Here is a 27257-nt window from a genome sequence, read left to right on the forward strand (position 1 = left end):
GCAAGGGGGGTGTAGAACAGGAGGCAATGAAGAAAACTGAGTAAAACTGTGACTTTGCATGTAGTTTTGGGCATGTTTGATGATTTTAATAGATATATGCATTGGTTTGCACACTTCTGGGAGTGGACTGCATCTTAGTTGGGCACTAAGGCTTCCTGATGAGAAAAACATCCTCAGATAATTAGACTAATAGTGAGATCTGCCCCCAAATGGTGCAGAAGTTCAAGGAAGGAACTTGAGGTTTTCTCCAAATTAATATCTATGATAACCTTTTCAATGACAAAAGACTGTGGGAATGGTTTAGGCAGCATCCTGGCACTCAGGTAATCGTTGTTTGGATTTCTGCAAATTTCAGGGTAGACCTTTATTCCTTATACTGTATCTGTGAAGTCCACATTTGGTGCCAGGTGCCAGTTTTGCAGGTGCTGTAGGACTGAAAATGCTGTGTATAGTTTGGCTTTGCTGGCCCTGTGTTTTAGCTCTCTGCCTGTAAGAAAGTGAGGATAAACAGTAATAGTGCTTTACCTTACCAGTAGGCAGTGAGGGTAAGCCTTTTCAGAGGTTTACAGGGTGCTGCAGTAAGTAACTGTTAGGAGGTTTTGGTTCCTGAATAAACAGGAAAAAATTCTCATATCTCAGCTTTTTAATTTAGGGGGAAATGTGCATGGTGGCTGCAATTCCTGTGAATATAGAATCATAGAATCAGTCAGGGTTGGAAGGGACCACAAGGATCATCTAGTTCCAACCCCCCTGCCATGGGCAGGGACACCCCACACTAGATCAGGCTGGCCAGAGCCTCATCCAGCCTGGGCTTGAACACCTCCAGGGATGTGGCCTCAACCACCTCCCTGGACAACCCATTCCAGGGCTTCACCACTCTCATGGTGAAGAACTTGCTCCTCACATCCAGCCTGAATCTCCCCACTTCCAGCTTCATTCCATCCCCCCTAGTCCTATCACTACCTGAGATCCTATCTTATTGAGGGAAAAAAAAATAATCAATTGTTAGCACCCTGTAAGAATTGTTAGCTAAAACAGATTAACTGTAACAGCAAGGGAGGAAGGAGTGGAATCTTTCTTTCAAACTCTGGGAAAACTGATACAAAAAATACTTAAAATACTTCTCTTTTTTGGTTGGGTTTTTTGTTTGTTTTTTTTGGTGGTGATGGTAAGAAAATAAAAAATGCAAACTAGAATCATTAAATGGTGGAGTAAGGGAATGACTACAACACTGGGGGCAGCCGGAGTCACAAAAATCATGTGAAAAAACACAAATCCAAAGCAAACTAAGAAAACTAAAGAGGTTAAAATTTAAACAGCCAAGTGAAAAATAAATCTGAGAGGAAACAATGAATCATAGCTGAAGGAATCAAAACTAATTAATCCCTTTTGAAATATGTCTGGAACAGGGAGTCTATAGGCTGGCTGATGTATAAAAGCTGAAGACAAACTAAATTAACTTTTTTTTTTTCCCCTTCTGATATACTCTGCACAAGAGCTTAAAAATGGCCTTGCACTCAGAGCCTTTCAACACAGAGGTCAAGTGGGAAAACAGTCAAATCCTTGAACAAATTGATAACAAATAGTAAAAGAACTGCCAGGGTTAGATGATATTCTCCCAGGGGAGTGATCCAACTAAGAAATAAGAACACATTGGTGCAAACTATATATTTTTTTAATCATTACTGGTGTTGAAAATGGAATATGTCAAATGTGAAGCCTGTATTATAACAGGCTGCATTTTAGGAGGATCTGGGGAACTGGAGTGGTAGTTACACAACAGCAGTAAGGTGGTCTCCTGCACCATGCAAATTGGTGGTAGCAACATGAAGAACAGGCTGAACTGACTTTGGGTAAATAAGATATAATGGAGGAGCTTCCTCATGGAATTGATGGAGAAAATCCATGAAAAAGGGGCATGTGCCCATGGAATGATTATTCAGCTTGGGTGTATTTGTATTTGTACAAATCTTTTGAGCAAGAGCTCATAAAGAAGTGAACTGTCACAGTATAAGATCAAGAGCACCTTTTGTGGGCCCCTGGTTAAAAACTGGCGTCTGAAGAATCAGACTGCAAAATTCTGAAGTGTGAGAAGAGGGGAACTCAAACCCCATAGAAGCTCACATTTATCTGCAGGTTCTCCTCCCCCTCTGCTCTGCCTTGTTGAGGCTGCATCTGGAATATTGTGTCCCATTCTGGGCCCCTCATCTCAAGAAGGACCTCAGGGAATTGCTTGAAAGAGTCCAGTGCAAAGCCACAAAAATGATTGAGTGGAACATCTCCCTTATGAAGAGAGACTGAGAGAGCTGGGTCTCATTAATGTTTATAAATATGTAAAGGGTTAGTGCCAAGAGGATGGAGTCAGGTTCTTCTTGGTGATGCCCAATGACAGAACAAGGGGCAATGTGTGGAAGCTGAGGCACAGGAAGCTCCATGTAAATGTGAGGAAAAAATTTTTCACTGTGGGTGTGACAGAAGACTGCAACAGGCTGCCCAGGGGGTTGTGGAGTCTCCCTCTCTGGAGATACTCAAAACTCACCTAAGTGCACTCCTGAGTGATCTGGTGTAGGTGATTCTGTCTTTGGCAGGGCAGTTACACTAGATGATCTTTTGAGGTCCCTTCCAGCCCCTAACGTTCTGTGATTCGCCATTGAGATGTGGCTCTCCACATATTCAGAAGTTATCTGAATAAAGGAGCATGCTAGCTTATAAAATTATTCAAGATACTCAGAATGAAACCCCAGAAGTAACACACATGGGGGAAAACTTACTCCAGCTATGTGTAGGCTGTAGTGAATGCTAAATTAGACACAGAGCTTAGCTGTCTGAAGACATCAGCTCAGCGTTAGCAGCAGTCAGAGACAATTCCAGGGGTCAGGGAGAGAATAACATAGGAAACACATTGCTGCTTCTGTGTATAGGTCCGTAGTTCACCTGCATCTGAACAGCTGGCTAGAATGTTCATCTCAAAAAAATGATATGGAAAAACCTAAGAGGACAATAAAGGTCTGGTTCTGGGCCGCTCAATTTAAGAAGGACATTGAGACTCTTGAATGTGTCCAGAGAAGGGCAACGAGGCTGGGGAGAGGCCTCGAGCACAGCCCTGTGAGGAGAGGCTGAGGGAGCTGAGGTTGTTTAGCCTGGAGAAGAGGAGGCTGAGGGGAGATCTTATTGCCATCTACAACTATCTGAAGGGAGGTTGTAGCCAGGTGAGGGTTGGTCTCTTCTCCCAGGCAACCAGCACCAGAACAAGAGGACACAGTCTCAAGCTCTGCCAGGGGAAGATTACACTTGAGGTGAGGAGAAAGTTATTCACAGAAAGAGTTGTTAGCCATTGGAATGTGCTGCCCAGGGAGGTGGTGGAGTCACTGTCCCTGGAGGTGTTCAAAAAGGGATTGGTCGTGGCACTTGAAGCCATGGTTTAGTAGCCATGAGGTGTTGGGTGACAGGTTGGACTTGATGATCTCTGAGGTCTTTTCCAACCTTATTGATGCTATGATTCTATGAAAGGAGTGTTAAGACTTATGAAACAACTACTATGTGAGATCAAATAGACTGGCTCTTCAGCCCAGAAGAAGGATGGATAGGTATGTGACAAAGATATACAGATATGCACAGTGGTAAAATTTTGTGGGAGGGGAAACTGTTACTCTTTACAAGAACAACCAGGAAATAAGTTATTAACAAAAGAGAAAGTAATTTTCTTTTATTCTTTTACCATGTAATTAAACTATAGAGCACCTTTGTCACAGGACTTGGGTCAAAGCCAAAAGTGTGGGGGGAAAAAAATGCAAATTCATGGAAGAAAGGTCTTGGGACATAACATTTAGTAATTGCTTGCTCAGCGAATCCAAATGTGTACTCATGGAAAGAGAATGCTTACTGAAATAGCTACAGTACTGACTTCTGCCTCCATGGGCTGTTTTATCTGTCAACACTCTCTACTAAAAGAAGAAATGGCAGCTGTTTCTGTATCACTATGGCAAAATCACAACAGTGCAATGTTGCTTTCTGACTGTGGAAGATGCAGATTAATGTGAATTCCTCTTTTCTAAGGAGTCCCACCTTGTAGATGTTCAAATTAGTGTCAAGTTAGACAGAATAAATCCACAGCGATACATTAAATGTGCTGAAGAGGAAAACAGGTAGAAAAGATTTGTGGAGGATGAGCTTGGTTGAGGACATCCACAAGCAGTTCATCACCTGTGTATATGCTTCGTTATGTTCCACTAATTTCAACAGTTCTCACTTGCTTATAATAATTTAAAACTTATTCTAGTATAGCTAAAGCTAAGAAAATATAGATGGTTGTTGACATGAGCCTGACTTCTGGAAAGAAGGGCAGAAGAGAAAGGTTTAGCAGATATTCTGATGTTTCTCAATATTTCATGGTTTGAGGTATATTGAGTCTCTTGAAGGTACCCCCCTCCAAGGTAATAAAATAACACAATTCATTCTTTTAATGTTTTTAAGGTGATGCAGATCATCTGGAAGAACAGGGGAAACTAAAGGTGAAGTATAACTTTATCTGATTCTCTTCCTCCCTTCCCCTGTATCTATTGTGCCCCTGTACTCAGCACTGGTTAGGCCACACCTTGAGTCCTGTGTCCAGTTCTGGGCCCCTCAATTTAAGAAGGACATTGAGACTCTTGAACATGTCCTGAGAAGGGCAATGAGGCTGGGGAGAGGCCTTGAGCACAAGCCCTATGAGGAGAGGCTAAGGGAGCTGGGGTTGCTTAGCCTGGAGAAGAGGAGGCTCAGGGGAGACCTTCTTGCTCTCTCCAACTACCTGAAGGGAGGTTGTAGCCAGGTGGGGGTTGGTCTCTTCTGCCAGGCAACCAGCACCAGAACAAGAGGACACAGTCTCGAACTGCACCAGGGAGAGTTTAGGCTCAAGGTGAGGAGGAAGTTCTTCCCAGAGAGAGTTGTTAGCCATTGGAATGTGCTGCCGAGGGAGGTGGTGGAATCACCATCCCTGGAGGTGTTGAAGAGGGGATTGGACATCACACTTGAAGCCATGGTTTAGTAGTCATGAGGTGTTGGGTGATAGTTGGACTTGATGATCATTGATGTCTTTTCCAACCTTATTGATTCTACAACTCTATGATCTTGCCTCTGGATGTTGTTTCCTCTGAGACAAGGCAAAACTAGAAAAGAATACAGCTTGGTGCTCTAAATAGTTCTATTGTGCAAAGAATAAATGCAAAGCAAATAATTCAGCAATGTGATATTGCAGCTGCCAGATTACAGTATGTAATCAGGAAATAAAGATTTCTCCAAGCAACATTTGTTATTAAGTTGCATATCCTGTGCATAGATCACCTGTGGTTAACGCTTGTTCCTAGATGCTGTGTTGCTCTTACTGAAACACAAAGCTAAACTTTTCCTTTTGCTGTAATAGTTCAAAGCATGTGCACTGTTCAAGTCCCCCAACAGGAGACTAGGAGATGCATAGGGACTGTTGTGGCTGTTGTCACAAAATAGATTTCATCCTTTCCTGTGCAAGTCATGATTAGAATAGAATAGAATAGAATTAATAAGGTTGGAAAAGACCTTTGAGATCATTGAGTCCAACCTATCCCCTGACACCATCTAGTCAACTAAACCATGGCACCAAGCACCCCATTCAGTCTCTTCCTAAACACCTCCAGTGATGGTGACTCCACCACCTCCCTGGGCAGCACATTCCAATGGCCAATCTCTCTTTCTGGGAAGAACTTCTTCCTAACATCCAGCCTAAACCTCCCCTGGTGCAGCTTGAGACTGTATCCTCTTGTTCTGGTGCTGCTTGCCTGGGAGAAGAGACCAACCCCCACCTGGTTACAACCTCCCTTCAAGTAGTTGGAGACAGCAAGAAGGTCTGCCCTGATCCTCCTCTTCTCCAGGCTAAACAACCCCAGCTCCCTCAGCCTCTCCTCACAGGGCTGTGCTCCAGACCCCTCCCCAGCTTTGTTGCCCTTCTCTGGACACCTTCCAGCAACTCAACATCTTTCCAAAACTGAGGGGCCCAGAACTGGACACAGGACTAAAGGTGTGGCCTAACCAGTGCTGAGTCCAAGGGCACAATGACTTCCCTGCTCCTGCTGGCCACACTGTTCCTGATGCAGGCCAGGATGCCATTGGCCTTCTTGTCCACCTGGGCACACTGCTGGCTCATGTTCAGCCTACTATCACCCAGTACCCCCAGGTCCCTGTCTGCCTGTCTGCTCTCCAGCCACTCTGCTCCCAGCCTGTAGCACTGCATGGGGTTGTTGTGGCCAATGTGTAGCACAGTGATGAGAGGAGACCCAGGCAAGTCACCCTGGGTGGTGGTCTCTCCTCTCTGTTTAAAGTACTGGATGTTAGGCTGTATGTACTGTCTAAATTTAATGGGCATTAAAGAGTGTTTCTACTGATAGTGAGCTGCCTCTTATTCCAAGTGACTTTCATCATGCATATTCTTGCCCCAAATGCTACTCTTTCTTTCCCCCCCCCCCCCCCCCCCCCCTTTAGCAGTTTCTATGCTCACCTGGGAATTTTGGTGCTTGCCGCGGACATAGATTTGGTTCATTCTGTCTTTCCTGCTGCATCTTGGAAATGTGGCTTTTTGTTGTGTCTGTTGGGTGCCCCTTGGCACGTAAAGATGTGTGCAGTAGATGTCCTTGTGATTAAGCTCCCACTGCTGGCAGCAATGAATGGATCAGGTTGTGTTCGGCACATTTCGTTGTTTGCTTAGCCACCATTCTGTGGTAATTAGTAAGAAAACTGAGCAAAAAGGGTTAAGTTTTGGAAGAGCTGGTTTTAAAATGCAGCTATCCAGATCTGTATTCCCTTGTATTTCTAGCAGAGCTGTATTCTTTAACTGTTTCATCAGTAAGAGCTTGATACTTGTGAAAATGGAACTCACAGGACCCCTCCTTCTACAAGTCTCCTTGTTAGATCTAATCAGTCAACAATATTTATTCGTTTCTGTCAAAGGCTCTAAGAAGCTTCCAGTTTCCATGTGACCAGGTGATGTTATCTGAGAGCCCTTCATCTTCAGGTTTGTATTTGATATTATTCTTGTAGAGGCTTTCCCTCACGGAATCATTTGGGAACGGGCTGGGGGAGAAATCAGCTGTTTGAGGGGTTGCATATATGTGGGCTGTGTCTGACGTGGAGGTAGGATTTACAAACTGCTTAGTTTTTTGTTCTATCCATAACTATTTTTCTACCTTAGTTTCTTCAGCTGTTAGCTGAGGATGCTGCTATTACTGAAATAATTTACAGCAATGTTTTGTGATCTTGCTTGATGGTTGAGCATTTTAGTGCACCTAAATCCAAGTATTTACTGAACACCTGAGCAAAGTTTTTCCATGTTTGACTCATTTTGTAACTGCCAGTTAAAGTATCCAGTATAGACTCCTTATGTTTTAATCAATTTTGTGATGTTTTAGCATGCTAGTGAATGTAATTTTCTTTCAAGTATACTGCTCTTTTGGTTATTTTTTAACCTGAAATCCTTTACTTTCCTGCAGTTCATGCTCTGCGGCCAGCTGACATTAAAATAGTCACTGCAATAGGAAGTTTGCAAAGAGTAAGTACAAGCAGGGAGTGTGCTGAGTATGACCCATTTCCTCCCTTGTGAGGTGAATTGATGATGTAGTTAGAGGTCAGAGTTAGGGCATGCAGGACTCGATTCTTTCCACAAGCACCAAAGGCTTCTGGTTAAAAATGACTGGAAATACCTGCTGTTCAGTGTTCCAGCATACTCTGCATCTAAAAATAGTCATCTGACTTTGTGCTGAAGGAAATGTGATCACAGTGTTCTTTCAGGAAACCATGATATTTGATTAGAGAGCTTGGATTTTCTTAACAATGAGCATAACAGATCAAGTAACTGAAAGAAGGAGCTGTGAAAATTCAAACTGGGAAAAAAATTACATTTTGGTGATCACTATTGAACAAACTGTTGAGAAATACAGCAGAACTTTTAATGCTGTTGAAGTGTGCTCTTTAGAGATTGGTTTCCTGGAGGTGTTCAAGAAGGGATTGAACGTGGCACTTGGTGCCATGGTTTAGTAGTCATGAGGTGTTGGGTGACAGGTTGGACTTGATGGTCTTTGAGGTCTTTTCCAACTTCATTGATTCTATGATTCTATAATTCTATGATATAGAAGAATCACAAAGATAGGATTTTGACATACGAATTATTGGGTAAATTTCTCATGCCCGTTCTAATACAATCAATTTTGAATATTTGAAATGGACTTGAGGCTCAGTTAAAAGCATTTAACCACAATTCTCAAGCTTGGAGGAAATGTAGACACATTCAAGGGACATTGAAACTCTTGAATGTGTCCTGGGAAGGGCAATGAGGCTGGGGAGAGGCCTCGAGCACAGCCCTGTGAGGAGAGGCTGAGGGAGCTGGGGTTGCTTAGCCTGGGGAAGAGGAGGCTCAGGGGAGACCTTATTGCTCTCTACAAGTACCCGAAGGGAGGTTGTAGCCAGGTGAGGGTTGGTCTCTTCTCCCAGACAACCAGCACAGAACAAGAGGACACAGTCTCAAGCTGCACCAGGGGAGGTTTAGGCTGGAGGTGAGGAGAAAGTTCTTCCCAGAGAGAGTTGTTGGCCCTTGGAATGTGCTGCCCAGGGAGGTGGTGGAGTCACCATCCCTGGAGGTGTTCAAAAAGGGATTGGACGTGGCACTTGGTGCCATGGTTTAGTAGTCATGAGGTGTTGGGTGACAGGTTGGACTTGATGATCTCTGAGGTCTTTTCCAACCTTATTGATTCTGTGATTCTATGAAATGCATGCTGGGCAAAAATTGATAACCATTGCAGGGGCTACAACTGCAAGGAAATGGGAGAGATTCTCTCTTATCAGAAAACAACTTTCAAATTTGAGGTGGTATTCTTCCAGACATCACACTTTTCTTTGGGCTGAAATCTCTCCATAGAAAACCAGCATTTCTGGGGTCCTTGTGACTGCCCTCCTCTTTGGAGGAATACCATTGTCCTAAATGCAGAGGTGCTTCACCCCTGTCAGATGCGTGCCCCTTTGGAGCAAGCCTTTTTTGTGTGCTGTCTTTGTTTCTTGCAAATGGTGCCACAGAAAAGTATATAATTGATCTCCTAAGGATTGTCTGCTTTCCTAGAGCAAACATCCCTGTCACTGTCTCTTCCTCAGACTCTCTGTAATCAGTGAAATTCCTCTGTTTATGCTAAGTTGTTGGTTTTTTTAACAGGCACCATGCTGGCTGAGTGCCATCCATGAAAATTATCTAAACAACTTCAGATCACGTTCCTTGTTGAAATGGAGTAAGCTCAGAGAATTTGGGTTTAGAACAGCATTTCACTTGACTCAATTTGAGTTCAACTAGCCAAATTTTATTTTTAGCTGTGGGTAATGAAAGCAGTAACTGAGAAAGGATTACCAGACTATGACAATATGCTGTAATAAGGAAGCTCTGGAAAAACAATTTCAATCTGTAAATAACTACACTAAAATGTAAGAGAGTTTGTAGAAAGCAAATCCTTCTATAACAGGATTGGAATACAGTATATGCAGCATATGCAGCATATGCAGCACTAGTTTACCCTTCCCTTAATGCTACTGTTCTTTGCTTATTCACAGGCACAAGGATTTGGTGTACATCATGAGCATTTACTCCAAAGGTAACAGTGAACTGTTAGCATTGATAAGTGTCATGATACTTAGGAGGAGAAAAATGTAAAGGACTTTGAGACACTGGCTTTCCCCCTATCCTTAGTAAACATAAATTATCTGTATTTATGCAAGATATAGAGCTACCTTAGGGTTATAACAGCCTTGATGAAGAATCTCCAAGCTGATAAAATATGGGTACGATGGATGGACCACTTAGTGGATAAAGACAGCCACACCCACAGAGTGGCTGTCAATGGGTCCATGTCCCAGTGGAGGCCAGGGACAAGCGGAGTCCCTCAGGGATCAGCACCGGGACCAGTCTTGTTTAGCATCCTTGTTGGTGCCATGGACAGTGGCCTTGAGTGCACCCTCAGCAAGTTTGCTGATGACACCAAGCTGTGTGGTGCAGCAGACACGCTGGAGGGAAGGGATCCATCCAGAGGGACCTTGACAGGCTGGAGAGGTTGGCACAAGCCAACCTCCTGAGGTTCAACAAGACCAAGTGCAGGGTCCTGCATCTGGGTTGGGGCAATCCCAAGCACCAATATAGTCTGAGAAGTGACTGGCTTGAGAGCAGCCCTGAAAAAAAGGACCTTGGGATGCTGGTGGATGAGAAGCTCAGCATGAGCCACCAGTGTGCACTTGCAGCCCAGAAAGCAAATCACATCCTGGGCTGTATCAAAAGAATTGTGGCCAGCAGGCTGAGAGAGGTGGTTCACTCCCTCTGCACCACTCTGATGAGACCCCACCTGGAGTACTGTGTCCAATTCTGGAGCCCCTATTACAAGGAAGATATGGATGCGCTGGAGCATGTCCCAGGAAGGGCCACAAGGATGATCAGAGGGCTGGAGCACTTCTCCTGTAAAGAGAGGTTGAGAGAGTTGGGGTTGTTCAGTTTGGAAAAGAGAAGGCTCTGAGGAGACCTTATTGTGCCCTTCCAATATCTGAAGAGGGCTTACAAGAAAGCTATTGAGGGACTTTTTAGGGTGTCAGGTAGTGAAAGGACTAGGGGGAATGGATCCAGAGGAGGATAGATTAGATTAGACATTAGAAGTGGTGAGACACTGGCACAGGTTGCCCAGGGAGGTGGTAGAAACCCTTTTCCTGGAGGTTTTCAAGGCCAGGCTGGATGTGGCTCTGAGCAACCTGATCTAGTGTGAGGTGCCCTGCCTGTGACAGGGTCATTGTAATGAGATGATCCTTGAAGTCCCTTCTAACCCTGACAATTCTATGATTGCTACTTGATGAATCCTAGGTATTACATACTGCCTAGTTAGAGACCTGAAAACAGAGCTTTATCAAAGCAAAGAAAGATCTGCTGTCCTCTGCTTGAATGGTCCCTATTGCTTCATGGACAAGCCTTACCCGATTTTCTTCCTTCATGCCTCCTTGGCAGATATAAATCAGTGAGTAAACATATAGCTAAATTTAGTAAACGCAAGCCTCTGCAGCTCTTTTGAGTCATAGCATTCCAGACGAGGATCTGGCCCTGCATAGACAAACTTTAGTGGACTAATATTTTTTTAATAATATTTGTGGAAACCTTTGTGGCCCCTGCCTTACTTGTACACAAGCCAATGCAGAGGGTACAGAGCCAGAAAAAAAAAGAAACATAAGACTGTGCTCTTACCCAGCAGCAACTGATGACAAGCCTGTTTCAGGGAATGAAAGGATCCATTCTTAATTTCAGCAGTTGCTGTTGTAAGGAAAAATTCTCTCTACTTAGAAATTCCTGGTCACAACACAGGCAGAGGAGTTTAGTAAGGCTTTATTCAAATAAAGGGAGAGTCCACAGGACAGTTCCTGGTGGAGTCTCTCAATTCGCCAGGAGTTGCTGCTCCCCTTTTATCCTAACTTCCCAGCTGCAAATTTCCTTCTCCCTTCCCCTATTGGCTAGGGTACTCAGGATTTACAGACTTTCTCGGACCACCTATTACATGTATTCAGTATCACTAAGGTTGGAAGAGACCTCAAAGATCATCAAGTCCAACCTGTCACCACAGACCTCATGACTAGAGCAGGGAGGACACTACTGCTCACTGCAGGCTTGAACTCATGACCTTACCATTACGGGTCTTATGTGCTACCAACTGAGCCACCCAGATACGTACCCCCTTCACATGCAACCCCCCTGCTACATACATTGTATGTTCATTCAAACTAGGTTCTTCACGACTTTGGGTGGAGAAGTTAATATTTAGTAGTCTATTAGGCCTGTGCTCTGGTCTGAAAGTTCAAAAGTTTAGGCTGTGTTCAGTGTCTTGTCATCCTCCCGACAGACTCCCGCTGATTTACCTGGAGTTTCAGATAAGGATATCCTGCAGATGTCCCTTTGTTGTTTATGCATATGAATAAGGGGGCTTGCCTGTGTGTTAGTTTAAGCCTTAACGGGGACCTAAGAGCTCAGATGGGGGGGAGGGGGAGCAAGGCTGAGAATCCCTTCCCCGCTGCCCCCTCCTCTTTCCCTATCGAGAGAAAAAGAAAGGGAAGGAGCAAATCCACCGAGAAATAATGTGGAGTTGGTTTGGAAGCAGAGAGGTAAAACATTTCTTTAAAATATATATATATATATATATGTATATATGTACATATGTATATATATATATAAAAATAACAGGAAGGGTTCACAAGAGTAAGGAACAAGGATGGATGGGGAAAAATATGTATACAAAACCAGTCCTTTGAAGAGGTGTGGATGTAGCAGGGCCTGACCACATGGTAGAGGAGCAGGAAGCCAGCAGCGCCAGTGGCTGTGGTGTCTTCCTTTTATAGGCTTGCTGGACAGGGAGAGGAAGTGGAACAGACTAACTCAGTTTCCCAGGGGGAAAACCCCCTCCAGGGAGGGCAAAGCTCTCACAAGCCCTCCACCCACCCGCTACTTTCAGGCTGGGTGTAACTCATCACAGCCTGGTTCCCCTCTTCCTCTTCCAATCCCCCTTCAGACAATTCTTCCTTTGTAAAGACACTGGTTACTTTTAATCCTATCACCATTAATAAGCACTCTCAGATGTAGCATGGCTGATAAGAAATTGAGGCTGTGCTGCAATACAGTTTTTCTACAAGCAGTGGAATAACATCAACTTCCTGTTTTCTCTTCTCTTTCTACAGCACAGGAAAGAGCCTCCTTGAAGTGAGCGTGGAAACTTTAGCAGGTGCGTCTTGCTGGCACACTGGGACTCAGGTGACCTGATTGAATGGCATGCTGGCAGGAGCTCCAGGGCTTTGCTGGGTTGCAGAGCAGGTGCAGCACAAGCTAATTGCAGGGTTATAAGAGAAGCTGGAGGAATGGTGTACTTGGGAAACATGAATTCAGCCAGGGTGGGTTATCCATACCAGCTTTAAAGAGTCTGAGGAGACAAACAGTGATGAAGAAGGGCTGCTGCAGATTGCTGCAAGAGTCTTAAACACCCAACAAGGATTTTGAGGCTGCTACTTCTACCTACACCACAGTCCTTGTTGGAGTGTGCTTGCTGCCCACACTAGCCCGATGAAAACTTGTGTGGGTTTGCCTGTCCAGTATTCTTTCTGCTGCCATGTGGTCAGGATTTACACTGAGGCTGCCATAGATACACCACATATGTGAATTCTGTCTGCTGGTTCCAGCTGGCTCTGAAGGCAGTCTTGACTTGCTTGAAGGGTGTGGCATGTAAAACCTTCAGGTCCGTTGAAATGATGAGTTGAGTAGTGGATAGCTCTGAGATCCTCCCCTCCAAATCTTCTTAGTGTCTAAATGTCCCCTTCATTTCCCTGTGAAAAAGGGTTTAAAATCTGACAACTTCTCTGTGCTTCAGGATGCTGTCTCTGGGAAGCCTTTCCTAGTAGCTTCATTTCTACAGTTGCCTGTATTTAAATCCACCTACACCACTAGTGGCTGACACAAGAGATGGAAATGGAGGTTTCTGACACGAGTCTGAAGGCAAACTCATATGTCCAACTTCCACTTCAGAAGATGGGGAGCAAAGCCAGTCAGAAGCTGCACAGGGGTTCAGGTGTAACTCTCGTGCCTGCCAAGAGATGCTCAGACTTGGTAGTTTCTGGATGGTTTCGTTCTGTTATGTTTGTAGTGAAAAGGCAGAGTAGCAGTCCCTTGCATGCAGAAATCACTTAACCTTTGTATGTCATTCAGCTCTTATCAGCAGTTTTAATCCGTCGGTCCTACACCAGCCTCCTCTGCCTGGCACAAAGGGAGTGACATCAGAGAGTCAAGCCATGTAAGTCTGAGGGGTTTTGGCTGGGCAGTTGATTTACAGTTGGCAGGGGATAGGATGGACGCCTCTGATGCTGGAGCACTTTACTGGACACAAAATACATTCAGTACTGGCAAAGGCTGCACAGACACTCCAGGGACATACCCTGCCTCTGTGGCTCAACTGTCACCTGTTGGAAACAGGAGATAAAAGCCCACTGTTTCCTTGGGGATCTGGATCTCCTTAACATCAGGTTTCCCTTTTTTTTTTAAGCTGCAAAAGACATTTTTTGGCAAAGTAGAATTAGAGGCTGTCTGCAGTTTTCATCTAAGTGCACCTGTCTGAAAGTGAGATGCCTGAATAAGAGCTAATTGCCCCAGGCTCTCTGCATAGCACAGACAAGTGTCTAATCTTACCACATTTAGAGGAGGAAGTATTAATCCTACCTGAAGTCTCAAATGTTGTTTTATTTAATGGTAAAAATCAGCCAAAGCTTTACTGAAGCGTTCATAGGTTCTATTTTTCTTTCTGCTTTTCAGAGACCTCCTGCATCAAGCTGAAGGAATAGTGAAGCTCATGAAGGAGAATCAGGTTTGTTTAAATCACAGGTGTTGAACCAGAAAAAGGGGGAAATATAATTAAATACTTGAAACAACACTCAAAACCCCTCTTCAAAATAGAAAAGCTGTTTCTTGAGGTTAATGGACTTTGGCCTTTCTGTTGTAAATAAGAATTAATTCTGTACCTTTCAAGTCTAGTGTTTTGTTCTCATACCGGGCTTACATTTGTATGAGTAACCCAAGATCTTGGTAGGGAAGCCAGTATGTTTTCTGTTGGTTAAGGAGATGAGACCCCTGCTAGACATGCTTTGTAACTGTGCCAGGGCTTCTGAGAAACCAACAAATTCTCAGTATTTGTCTCATCTGTTTCCTCTCAGTCCTTTAGGTCATATTTGCAAAAAGGACAGTAGAGCCCTAGATGTACTTTGACTGATGTCAGTGGTTGGTGCCAGTGAGAGCTTAAATTATCACTCATGACTGAGTGCTTTGTAAATCCCTTTCTGGAGCTTTACATATCCATTTTTCCTTTATTCCTAGTTCTGAGGCATATTATTTTGTAAAATGGCCTTTACATAATGGGGAAATGTAATTGCCAAGACGATTCTCCTCTTGCCTCTTTGCACTACGGGGAGCCCATCCAACTGTTTGTACACGGATTTCGCATACATTTTTTTGGTGGAACTGAATGGTTCTAATCAATGCTCTTCAGTACTGGTGAAAACTGCCTAACAAACATAGCACAGCTGAGCAGGGCTGTAGCTCAGACATTTCCTTCAGTCTTCATCCCACTAGTCTGACCCAATCTTAGTAGCTGAGGAACATTAATCCCGTCAGGGAGCTCCAACAGTGATGAAAAGAGGTACCATAAAGCTCCATGCTAAGCTGTTCATGTCCATCTTCTCCAACAGACTCTCCAAAAGCAGCAGCAATTTCTAGCTCTATCATGAACTTTTTATAGATGTGCCTTCATCTTTAACTGCACCATTTTCTGCCTATCCATCCATTTGCTGTCTTCTCTAGGGAAAAGGGGGATGGTTTATCAAATGGTAGTGATCATAATGGCCAGGATGGGGGCCATGGACTGCTGTTTGGTCCTGTTGATTTAAAGTCATAGCAAATATTTTTTGAGAAAGGAAAACAGAAAACAGGTATTTTCTCATCCTATTCCTGCATTTTATTTATTTCCACCCCCTCTCCCTCCCAGATGATGGACTTCCAGAATGACTGGAAACTTATCACAGTGTTTTTTAGTGCTGAAAACCCATGTTCTTCCTGTGCCTCCACACTACTGGTAAGCTTTTCATTGGGTGGTTTATCAATCAAGGCAGGTAGTTAAGACACTATCCCAAACTGCTCTCTGCCACAATGAACCAAAGGAGAAGCTAGTTCCAGGATGCTGGGGTGACTCTAGCCACTGATGTAAGCTCCTGGCACACGATGGTTTTTGTATTTAAAATCATCTGTGCTAAATCTGTGATCACAAGCCTGAGATGCCTTAGTAGAAAATTCTTTTCCACCTTCATCTGTATCTCTGTCTTTTCTTCTATTTTAATTTATCTACTTACAGTTAAATTGCAAGACTAGTTCCATGTGAGGCTAAATTCAGAATATCATGGTCATGGGTAATCCTTCAGTACGCAGCTACGTCTGCCATTGTCGGTGAATTTTGAGTTTTCTACTAGTTTTGATGTCATAGCTCATCTCATTTACAGAAGAACTGCATATTGGACAACCTGGAAAAACTCAAACCTGTCTTGGATTTTTTGTATAATGAGGTAAGATTCATTAATCAATTGTGAATATCTGAATCCTTTTGCTGATTTTTTTGTCCAGTCTTCTTGACTGGACTATGGCTTCTACCACTGTTGAGTGACTTGGAACACCAGTCTCGTTGACTTCAGTCCACTGGGTCCACCTGTCAGTACAGGTTTTATGCATGCAAACAGAAAGGACAGACAGGTATCTGCTTCATTTTGCAACACAAGATGATGTTCCACTCAGTCTTTTATTTTTTGGAAGGTTTTCTGTGAAAAGTGGAGTACATCTGCACAGGTCTGAAAGTCATTCATGTTAAACAGAGCTGTTGTGAGAAGAACTGGTATCTAATTACAGGGTCTCTGGAGCTACCTAGGCAGTGTGCAGGCTGCTGACCACCTGATGATGATTTATACAGACCAGGGAAAACACTAATTAAAATTATGTCTAATGGCTCTTTTCCCTTTATGTTTCATTTTAGGATCTCAGCATTTCTCAAAGTTTTCTGTCTGGATGAGCTAAGAATAATGAGCTTATATACAATGGTTTCTGGGAAATGCTCTGCACTGTGTCTTAGTCTACTAATGAGTAGTAGACTAGATGCAGATGTATCAGTGCTAAGGCAGACTATTAAATGTTTATCCAAAGCATTTCAAAATAGCATTTCAAAATTCCAAGAATTTTGGTTTGCTGGGTTGAAGGCCTAAGGGAATATTGTGAACCTGCTACTGTCAGATTGCATCAGGCCACAACCACTTGTTTTTCTGACTGACTTCAACAAATATTGTGCATAGATGATGTTCCACCCACATATTCTCTTCAGATTCTCTCTGCTATTATTTCCAGAATCTGTTTATGTTCACTTGTAAGAATGAAATATCATTATGTTACTGGAAGCTGCTTTCTGTTTGGGGGACAGGTGAGGCAGGATGCATGCATGAGTGCAGGACATTTCATCCCCAGCTTTGCATTGGTAATATGCCACAAAAATTATAGTTCCTAGTACATTTAAATTCGGTTTAGCTGGCTGGTGGCCACTTTGGTTATGTAAAATGAATTGCTGAGTCTCTGCCAAGAAATCATAGTCAAAAGTACTTCATGAATGATAATCAATGTAATTACAGAGGGCAGGCATAGGATCAGGGTTTAGGACAGACATGGCAAAGATGTAGCTCATTGGTTTTGTACAAGCAGAAACCCAGGCCAGAGTAACACATGGCAAGCTGTGGACACTTGCTTATCTTTACTTGCACATAAAACATGATTATTTTTTTACTTTATTACTTCAGGTTCCCAAGGCCTTTGTAAATCTGGTGGATTTCACTGAACTCACAACTCTCTCTCTTGCATGCCAAGATCACAATAATGCCAGGTAATTAAGATGCCTTTAAATTCTTAACATTGTCTTACAGTACAAGTATTGTCTTTGCAACTGAGATAGTCTCTTGAACACTTTTTCTGCCTTTAATACAACAGTATGTTGAAGATCTCAGGTTTCCACTTTGTTTCTGATAAACTCTGCAAGGCATATTTTTACTACGCAACTATAGGCACTTTTAATCCTACCAAGCTGGAGAGCAAGTATTCAAATCCTAGGTTAGGAGGAGAGAATAAGAATCATAGAACCATAGAACTGTTAGGGGTGGAAGGGACCTCAAGAATCATCTAGTTACAATGCCCCTGCCATGGTCAGGGACACCTCACACTAGATCAGGCTGCCCAGAGCCACATCCAGCCTGGCCTTGAAAACCTCCAGGGAAGGGGTTTCTGCCACCTCCCTGGGCAACCTGTGCCAGTGTCTCACCACCCTCATGGTGAAAAACTTAATCCTAACATCTAATCTACCCATTTCTAATCTTGTTTCATTCCCCCTAGTCCTATCATACCTGACACCCTAAAAATTCCCTCCCCAGCTTTCTTGTAAGCCCCCTTCAGATACTGGAAGGCCACAATAAGGTCTCCTTGGAGCCTTCTCTTCTCCAGACTGAACAGCCCCAACTCCCTTAGTCCTCGTAGGAGAGGTGGTCCCGCCCTCTGATCATCCTTGTGGTCCTTCTCTGGACATGTTCCAGCACATCCAGATCCTTCCTGTAATAGAGGCTCCAGAATGGGAAACAGTACTCCAGGTGGGGTCTCATCAGAGTGAAGTAGAGAGGGAGAATCACCTCCATTGAACTGCTGGCTATGCTTCTTGTGATGCAGCCCAGGATATGATTGGCTTTCTGGGCTGCAAGTGCACACTGCTGGCTCATGTTGAGCTTCTCATCCACCAGCACCCCAAAGTCCTTTTCGTCAGGGCTGCTCTCAAGCCAGCCCCTGCCCAGCCTATAGTGGTGCTTGGGATTGCCCCAACCCAGGACCCTGCACTTGGTCTTGTTGAACCTCATGAGGTTGTCATGGGCCCACCTCTCCAGCCTGTCAAGGTCCCTCTGAATGGCCTCCCTTCCCTCCAGCCTGTCTGCTGCACCACACAGCTTGGTGTCATCAGCAAACCTGCTGAGGGTGCACTCAATGTCACTGTCCATGGCACCGACAAAGGCGTTGAACAAGACTGGTCCCAGGACTCATCCCTGAGGGATTCCACTTGTCCCTGGCCTCCACTGGGACATGGACCCATTGACAGCCACTCTTTGGGTGTGGCCATCAAGCCAGTTCTTTATCCACTGAATGGTCCATCCCTCAAACCCATACTGCACCAGCTTGGAGACCAGGATATGGTGCAGGACAGTGTCAAACACTTTGCTCAGGTCCAGGTAAATGATGTCAGTTGCTTGGCCTTCATCTCTTGATGTTGTGACCTTGTCATAGAAGGCCACCAGGTTTGTCAGGCAGGATTTGCCCTTGATGAAGCCCTGCTTCTTCTGCCTCAGCAGTGCCTCCAGGAGGATCTGCTCAATGGTCTCACCAGGCACAGAGGTGAGACTGACTGGCCTGTAGTACCTTGGGTCATTCTTCTTTCTCTTTTTGACAATGGGAGTTATGTTTCCCCCTTTCCAGTCAGTGGGGACCTCCCTGGACTGCCAGGACTTTTGGAATACAGCAGAGAGCAGTTTAGTGACCTCATCCACCAGTTCCTCAGCACCTGTGGGTGTGACTCGTTGGGTCGCATGGACTTGAACAATTTTAAGTTCTTCAGATGGTCACAAACCTGATCTTCATTTGCAATGGGCAGTTCCTTCTTCCAGTCCCTGGCATTATCTTCCATTATTCTGGGAGTGTGGCTGGAGCCTTTGCCAGTGAAGACTGAGGTACAGAAGTCATTGAGGACCTCAGCCTTCTCCATGTCACTTGTCACCAGCTCGCCTGTTTCCTTTCTGAGGGGGCCCACCTCTTCCCCAGGCTTCTTTTTACCATTCATATACCTCTAGAAATTTTTATTGTTCCCCTGGATCTCCCTGGCTAGATTTAATTCCACCTGAGCTTTAGCTTTTCTAACCAGATCTCTTGCTGCTCCTTATATGCCCCTGCTTCTAGTTGTCCTTTCTTCCACTCCTTTTAGAGTTTCTTTTTGTGTGACGGCATGTCCAGGAGCTCCTTGCTCATCCAGGTAGGTCTCCTAGCATTCTTTCCTGCTTTCTACTTTGCTCTTGGGCACAAAGCATGTGATCCTTGAACACTGACCAGCTGTCCTGGGGCCCTCTTCCCTCTAGGGCTTTGTCCCACGATACTTTGGCCAGCAGATCCCTGAAGTGACCAAAGTGTGCATGCCTAAAGTCCAGGGTTGTACACTTGGGATACATCTTCCTAGTTGCCCTGAGGTTCTTAAATTCTATTGCTTCATGGTTGCTGCACCCAAGGTTATCCCTGAGCCTCACATTGGTCACCAGCCCTTCCCTATTGGTAAGAACAAGGTCCATCACAGCACCTTTTCTTGTTGGTTCCTGTACCATTTGGAGGAGGAAGTTGTCATCTATGCATTCCAGGAACATCCTGGAACGCTGGCACCTAGCTGTGTTGTCCCTCCAGCAGATGTGGGTGCAGAGAGCAGAGTTTTCCTCCTCCGAGTAGCCACCATCATGCCTTCAGTAAAACTGAAGCACCTTGTGTCCTGCCCACACGCCCTGCTCCTGCCAACTACTGAGCTAATTCAAAAGGAGCCCCTGGGGTACACTCCCTGTCTCCCTGTCTCCGGGAGCCCTCTTTCCTCTTTAAAGACCATGGCACAGCGCAGAGCTAGCCAATGCTGGTGCAGTTGCCTCACTGCTCGCTGTCATCCTTGCAGCTCGCAGAGAAAGCCTTGATGCTGTACAAGCACCATTTAGTATCAGCCAGAGTATTAGTGTGTTTAGCAGTTTTAGCCACAAATCCAAAACACCTCATGATCTGCTGTGAAGAAAGTTAACCCTATCCCAGCTAGACCCAGTACTGTGATTATGACTGTAACATTGCAGTCTGCCTGTCCTCTGCCCTTTTGTCAGTGCTGCTTCTGCCCTGCAACTATTGAGTCAAGTCTCTGAAGGCTCTTTAAAAGTTTGAACTTCTAGGTATTGGTGTTCACCAAAGGAATAGATGGACTTACAGCACATTGTTAGGCCATGCGAAAGCTAATCCTCAGGCTTAGGGGTATGGGAGGATGGAGAATATCAAACTTGTCAGTTCATTATAATAACTGTAAGCCTAGAGACTTTCATAACATCCTGTGATCCTGTGAATATAGATTCCCCAATTTGGTACAGAGTAGGAGTGTGCACATGGACAGTTATGATAGAGTAGTTTACAGCTGATGAGATTACACTCCGGTTTACTCCACGGTATTTTTTTCTTCCCTGTACCTGTGGTGTAAGACACCATATTGTAGAGTCACAGAATCAATAAGGATGGAAAAGACCTCAGAGATCATCAAGTCTAATCTGTCACCCAACACCTCATGACTATTAAACCATGGCACCAAGCGCTATGTCCAATCCCCTCTTGAACACCTCCAGGGATGGTGACTCCACCACCTCCCTGGGCAGCACATTCCAATGGCCAACAACTCTTTCTGTGAAGAACTTTCTCCTCACCTCAAGCCTAAACTTCCCCTGGCACAACTTGAGACTCTGTTCTCTTATTCTGGTGCTGGTTGCCTGGGAGAAGAGACCAACCCCCACCTGGCTACAACCTCCCTTCAGGGAGTTGTAGACAGCAAGAAGGTTTCCCCTGAGCCTCTTCTTCTCCAGGCTAAACAACCCCAGCTCCCTCAGCCTCTCCTTGTAGGGCTTGTGCTCTAGACCCCTCCCCAGCCTCATTGCCCTTCTCTGGACATGTTCAAGAGTCTCAATGTCCTTCTTAAATTGAGGGGCCCAGAGCTGGACACAGGACTCAAGGTGTGGCCCTAACCAGTGCTGAGTACAGGGGCTACTGCTGCTGCCCACACTATTTCTGATGCAGGCCAGGATGCCTTTGGCCTTCTTGTGTACCTGGGCACACTGCTGGCTCATGTTCAGCTGGCTGTCAACCGGCAAATATGTACTAATATAATCATCCTGAAGTGTTTCACAAGCTTTGCATGTATACAACCTAGATGATGGTCCATCAGTGAAGGAAGGGAGCTGGCTGCTGTCTAACCATCTGTTTAACAACAAAGTATAAGCAGAGGAGAAGTTTTCCTTGTGAAAAGTGACTGCATGGAGCATTCTAGCTTATTTCTCCCATGCAGGTACTAGAGAGGAAAATGTGAGACAGGTAGATAAGAGGTGGAAAAGATGAATTTAAGAATATGTGCTTTGCCATATACTGAGGGCCTTAAAAATTTAAAATTAAATATATCTCTTCTTTTTTTCTCCTTCTCTAACTTGGTGCAGTATGCTTTCTCATTGTCACCATGCTCCTTGTACTTCACCGTTTGATATACCTCGAGGTTCATCTTAACCTCAGGCCCAGACTGTCTTCTACATAAGGGTCTTGGAGTTTGGCTAGCAAGTTCTTGTTTTGAATTGTGCTTTTAAAGAAAAACACAAGCTCATAACAAAAGAAGAAATTCTCTAAGAGGAGAATACTGGCAGGTGCTCCCAGTTCCATGTCAGTACCTAACTTTAGGCATTGAAGTTTGGGATGTAGAGGATGGTAGAAAATGTCCATTTTGTAAGTTTAGCTGGAGTTCTGTGGAAAAGAGAGAGTCTGATTCTGAAAAGAACTTACTGCTTACATCTGAAACCCCCACAAGAAATGATTCTCAGATTCCTGTCCATCCAGGCATTTTCTGCTGAGTGTATCTTTGCTAATCTTAAATGTGTCTTATATTGTTCCTTTCTACATCCTTGGGATGTCTGAGTTCTCCAGCTAGCGGCAGAAATATGTAGTATGCACATCTCATCTTGTGTGGTAGTTTGAGCCTTAGCTGGGATTTAAGAGCTCAGAAGAGGGGGGAAGGCTGAGAATCCCTCCCCCACTCCCCCCTCCTCTTTCCTGATTGAGAGAAAAAGAAAGGGAAGGAGCAAATCTACCAAGAAATAATTTGGAGTTGGTTTGGAAGTAGAGAGCTAAAAATTATCTTTAAACAATATATATATAAAACCCCCAATAACAGGATGGGGAAAAATATGTATACAAAACAGTCCTTTGGAGTCCTTTAAAGAGGTGTGGATGTAGCAGGGAGGAGGACCAGGCCTGGCCACGTGGCAGAGAAGCAGGAAGCCAGCAGCAGTCCTCTCTTCCAGGCAAGGCAGGAGCCAAAATAGCTAATGGCTGCAGTGTCTTCCTTTTTATAGGCTTGCTGGACAGGGAATGGGAGTGGAACAGACTAACTCATTTCCCCAGGGGGGAAACCCCCTCCAGGGAGATCAAGGCTCTCACAAGCCCTCCCTCGTCCCTGCTTTCAGGATGGGTGTAACCCATCACACCTTGTAAGTGAGAAATTTGAGTGAGAGGCCTTACAGTGCCTGGTCCTCCTTTATAATTTATAAGGTTTTGCAGCATTGAGCTTCCATCCACATTTTAGATGCAGGTCATGTTGCCAAATACTAAAGCAAAAGTTTCTGTGGAAGCATTTTGAGTGTGTTCATCTTTCCTGTGTGACTGTGGAGAGGGAAATGTTTGAAAACTAGTGTAGCCTCTATTTTAAGCCTGAATATGCTGCTAGCTTCTGATATCCTGTGCCAATCCAAGTCCTGTATCTTTTTGCATCCAAATAGGCCTTCAAATTGAGAAGCAATCCAAAGCTCTCCATGTGGGATTAGATATTACTGTATGCCTATAGAAAAGATTACGATGTTCCATATTGCTTTCTCAACATATGCAACAATTTAGTCTGCAATATATGCTTATCAGTGGCCTAATAAAGTGAATGCTTTCTGCCTTGTTTACTAAAAGTTCATAACATCTTTCATGTTTTTCATTCTTGTCTGCAGTAATCAGTGCAGTTGTTTTGGTGAACACTCCATATTCAGTGATAGCATACTGAGGTGGTCCTATCAGGTATGACATCTTCTGTGTTGCTTGGCTCTCATATTACTACACACATCCATTCATTTTCCTGACTGGACTGAAGTAAGGAGTTAAGGGAAGAAGAGCAGTGAGGAAGTTGAGCAGTTATGACATCAGGAGCGTCAGGGATATGCTCTTTCTATACCTGAGTGATCTTAGCATCTCCTGAAGTTTCTAATGGCTATACAGCTTCTGTCAATCTAGAATTTGTCATATCCCATCAAAGAAATGATCCATCTTGTTGAGTAACCTGTCATATGATTTAGAAGGGGGAAACTTTCTGTGAGATAGTTGTGCTGGAATTTCTTTTAACATGCCAGAGAGGCAATAAGCACGGCATTTAATTGCTTTACTAAGCTTGCTGCTCTTTCAAAGCAGCTTATGGGAAATCGGTGTAGCTTTCTCATAGCTACAATGGATTTCCAATTATTGTGTAAAAGGTTTAATTAAATTATTATCTCTGCTCCAGATTACAGAATTTTATTATTGTGGTTTGTTAGGAATGGAGATAATCTTAGTTCACATTAAGCCCTAACAAACTGCACATATATTATACTCTCTACCTGACAATACTTATCTCATTAAGTGGTTGTCTATTCAGGATGCTTGGGAAAAGCTACTGGAGAGGTTTGATCAAAAGAATGACTTCACTGTCGTTGTTCAGCCTTCTCTCCAAGAAAGTAATCTGCTGCTCAGGCTGGTAAGTAACCTTGAGTTGCACCATTCTTTCTGGGTTCTGTCAGTTGAGACTGCATGCAATGCTCAGATGGCTTTTTCCTGTCTAGACTGTTTGTAGTACTAGAAGACAAGGGTGGTCAGGCACGTGCAGAATATGCCTCAGTTTCAAACACAGAGGTCCTGAGAATGAAGCTTGCTTCAAACAACATCGGAGATCCTGTGGTTTTAGAACACAGTGTTCCTAGAGAAATCAAGTTAAGGCATCTCTGAAGATTAGGTCACAAGTGTCTGGAAATTTTTCTGTATCGTTGTAGTTATCTACATACTCACCCGTGATTATACTCATGTGTGTTTGGCAACAAAGGCAAAAAGCTGGTAACAAGAAATATTAAAAAATGGGTGAGGGGGAAAAACACAAAAGTTTTGTGAACTGCATTGGAAAGCAGAGTTACCTCCCTGCAATGAGATTAATGTAATCTGGAAATTAATGTTGTCTAGCTTTTCTACCTAATACAACCAATGGGGAAGGAATGTAGATGGGATTGTATGTGATGCCAGACATGATTTTGCCATAATCTTTGAATAGAAGTTCAAAGGTCAAGGTTGTCTGAGACCTGGCAATGACAAGGGAAAATATTACTTCCTGGATAATTATTTTATGCTTCCTGGACATCTTAATAGCTCCTTGAATTTGTTGTAATTCCCTTGATCCCTCCAAGTTCAGTATCAGAACACAGTGAACTGTGAGAAACTTGTCTCCCAGGAAGGCTGAGATCTATGTTTCAAAATCTTTCCTTTGCTGCTGGGTTTTCTCATGTTAGGCTTGTTGTGTTGATGGCTAGTCCATATGCAAATGGAAAACTTTTAATTTTCATGGCATTACTTTTTTTTTGCTTTAGTAAATTGCTCTGTTAGTGCCTTGAGTGCCATCTTATGTCACAGGTGGACTCTCCTGTTTTGTGGCACACCTGCAGGTCACTGTGTGTAATCCTTCAAATGCTTCCAGCAGTTACTTTCATTTGAAAACAAGCATGATAGGCTTTGACAAATTCTGCATGCTTCCACTTTTTAAAGGCATGCAAGTGCTAGCTAGAGGAAGTGTTGTTTATTCAAAACATTCATGGGGTCACATCTGAGTGTCTCCCTTGTCTCATGTGTGGTACTATCATGATCATACTTTGTTGTTGGTCTAGTCTTGACCTGTGTGGTTTCTTCACTGCTGCTTTACAGTGGTAGCTACAGCAATCACAAGAACAGCATATGTTCTCTCATGACACACCAACAGTAACTCAGATCAGTAACAAGTGGCTTAATTAGAGTACCAGAGATTGATATTGTTGTGGATGTTAATATTATTTTATAGATTGAGACCTTTAGTGGCTCAGTATCTTTCTTTTCTCTTATATGTTTTCTCATGCTTGAAATGCTTTCTCTTTCAGGGCAGGGATGGTTTCAATACCACATCAAAGACACAAGGGGAAACTCTGGAAGAAGACTATATTTCCATGGCTTTGAGTCTCTGGAACAACATGGTGAGCAGTACCACAGGACCTGTTTCTTGCTAGACTTAATATGGGTGCTTAGTAGCAACTCCATGGGCCAGACTTTGAGCAGCAAAGATGCAAAGGAAGGAAGAATTTAAGAAAGGAGCATTTCATGACTGCTATCCTCAGCTGTGCAGAGAGACTGCTCTTGAGTAATGTTAAATGCCCTGTACTCCCAAGACATATATTTTGCTGTGCTGTGGCTGCTACTTACTACTAAGAGCTTTTCTATAAAGGTTTCCAAAGTAGCCCTTCGGGAAATCTCAGGGACCCTTCTTTTGCTAGTGTTACCTCTCTATGTCACAGTGACAACTCAGGCTCATCTTAACCTGAAATTATAGAAATTTTGCTCTTTTTTCTATTCTGTTCTCTATCCATCCCTCCTGTTTACTAAGGAGTCTCATAACATTGTCTCCTCCTTAACCACCATTCTTCTGCTGCTGTTGTTCATAATAAAAAGGTGATAAATAGCCTTGTGAAGCTCCTATTACATCCCCAAGAGTGGGATGTCCTGCCCAGGTGAGGAAAGCCAGCAAATGATGCCTTCTAATTGGTGAGAGAGGACATCTGAAAGAAACATGTTTTTTCTGACTGACTAGAACTTGAACATTATGGCCAGTTCTGTAGAAGGCTGTTTCCTTTTGCAGACTAGATGCGAGTACAGCTGGAGGGGTTTGAACTTCAAAATTGACAAGCAGCTGGAGAAATGGGAGATGCATTCAAGATGAATGAGATAAAAAGAAGGCATTTACTTTTGGACTTAGCAAAGTGGGATGTTACTGCTTAGTACATATTATTAGAATAGAATAGAATCAGAATAGAATTAACCAGGTTGAAAAAGACCTTGGAGATCATCAAGTCCAACTTACCATCCAACACCATCTAATCAACTAAACCATGGCACCAAGCACCCCATCCAGTCTCTTCCTAAACACCTCCAGTGATGGTGACTCCACCACCTCCCTGGGCAGCACATTCCAATGGCCAATCACTTTTTCTGTGAAGAACTTCTTCTTAACATCCGGCCTAAACCTCCCCTGGCACAGCTTGACACTGTGTCCTCTTGTTCTGGTGCTGGTTGCCTGGGAGAAGAGACCAATCCCCACCTGGCTACAACCTCCCTTCAGGTAGTTGTAGACAGCAATAAGGTCTCCCCTGAGCCTCCTCTTCTCCAGGTTAAACAACCTCAGCTCCCTCAGCCTCTCCTCACAGGGCTGTGCTTCAAACCCCTCCCCAGCTTTGTTGCCCTTCTCTGGACACCTTCCAGCAAGTCAACATCTTTCCTAAACTGAAGGGCCCTGAACTAGACACAGAATGCAAGGTGGCCAAACCATTGCTGAGTACAGGGGCAGAATGACCTCCCTGCTATGTTTGGATATGCCCTGATATCAGTGAGTTTGGGTAAGATTTTGATTTTACTATTCATTCTGACTTAGAAACTTTCATTTTTTTCTTTTTCTTTTCTAATAACCTTCTTATAACACATATAATAATTTTTTTTC

General features: G+C 43.9%; 1 protein-coding gene across 1 annotated transcript in view; it reads left to right on the top strand.

Annotated features, from left to right (window-relative positions):
* PLB1 (phospholipase B1) overlaps nucleotides 1-27257 on the top strand; it is a 128945-nt gene that overhangs the window by 23821 nt on the left and 77867 nt on the right. Inside the window, exons 5-18 of the mRNA XM_054162299.1 lie at nucleotides 4474-4511; nucleotides 6958-7021; nucleotides 7497-7555; nucleotides 9595-9635; nucleotides 12736-12779; nucleotides 13754-13838; nucleotides 14354-14405; nucleotides 15579-15665; nucleotides 16087-16149; nucleotides 17419-17501; nucleotides 17606-17725; nucleotides 23458-23524; nucleotides 24135-24233; nucleotides 25651-25743. Of these exons, the coding sequence (XP_054018274.1) occupies nucleotides 4474-4511; nucleotides 6958-7021; nucleotides 7497-7555; nucleotides 9595-9635; nucleotides 12736-12779; nucleotides 13754-13838; nucleotides 14354-14405; nucleotides 15579-15665; nucleotides 16087-16149; nucleotides 17419-17501; nucleotides 17606-17725; nucleotides 23458-23524; nucleotides 24135-24233; nucleotides 25651-25743 (995 nt within the window). The remainder of the gene's footprint in view (nucleotides 1-4473; nucleotides 4512-6957; nucleotides 7022-7496; nucleotides 7556-9594; nucleotides 9636-12735; nucleotides 12780-13753; nucleotides 13839-14353; nucleotides 14406-15578; nucleotides 15666-16086; nucleotides 16150-17418; nucleotides 17502-17605; nucleotides 17726-23457; nucleotides 23525-24134; nucleotides 24234-25650; nucleotides 25744-27257) is intronic.

The sequence above is a fragment of the Dryobates pubescens genome, chromosome 6 (genome assembly GCF_014839835.1).
Source record: "Dryobates pubescens isolate bDryPub1 chromosome 6, bDryPub1.pri, whole genome shotgun sequence".
In the NCBI taxonomy this organism is placed as follows: domain Eukaryota; kingdom Metazoa; phylum Chordata; class Aves; order Piciformes; family Picidae; genus Dryobates; species Dryobates pubescens.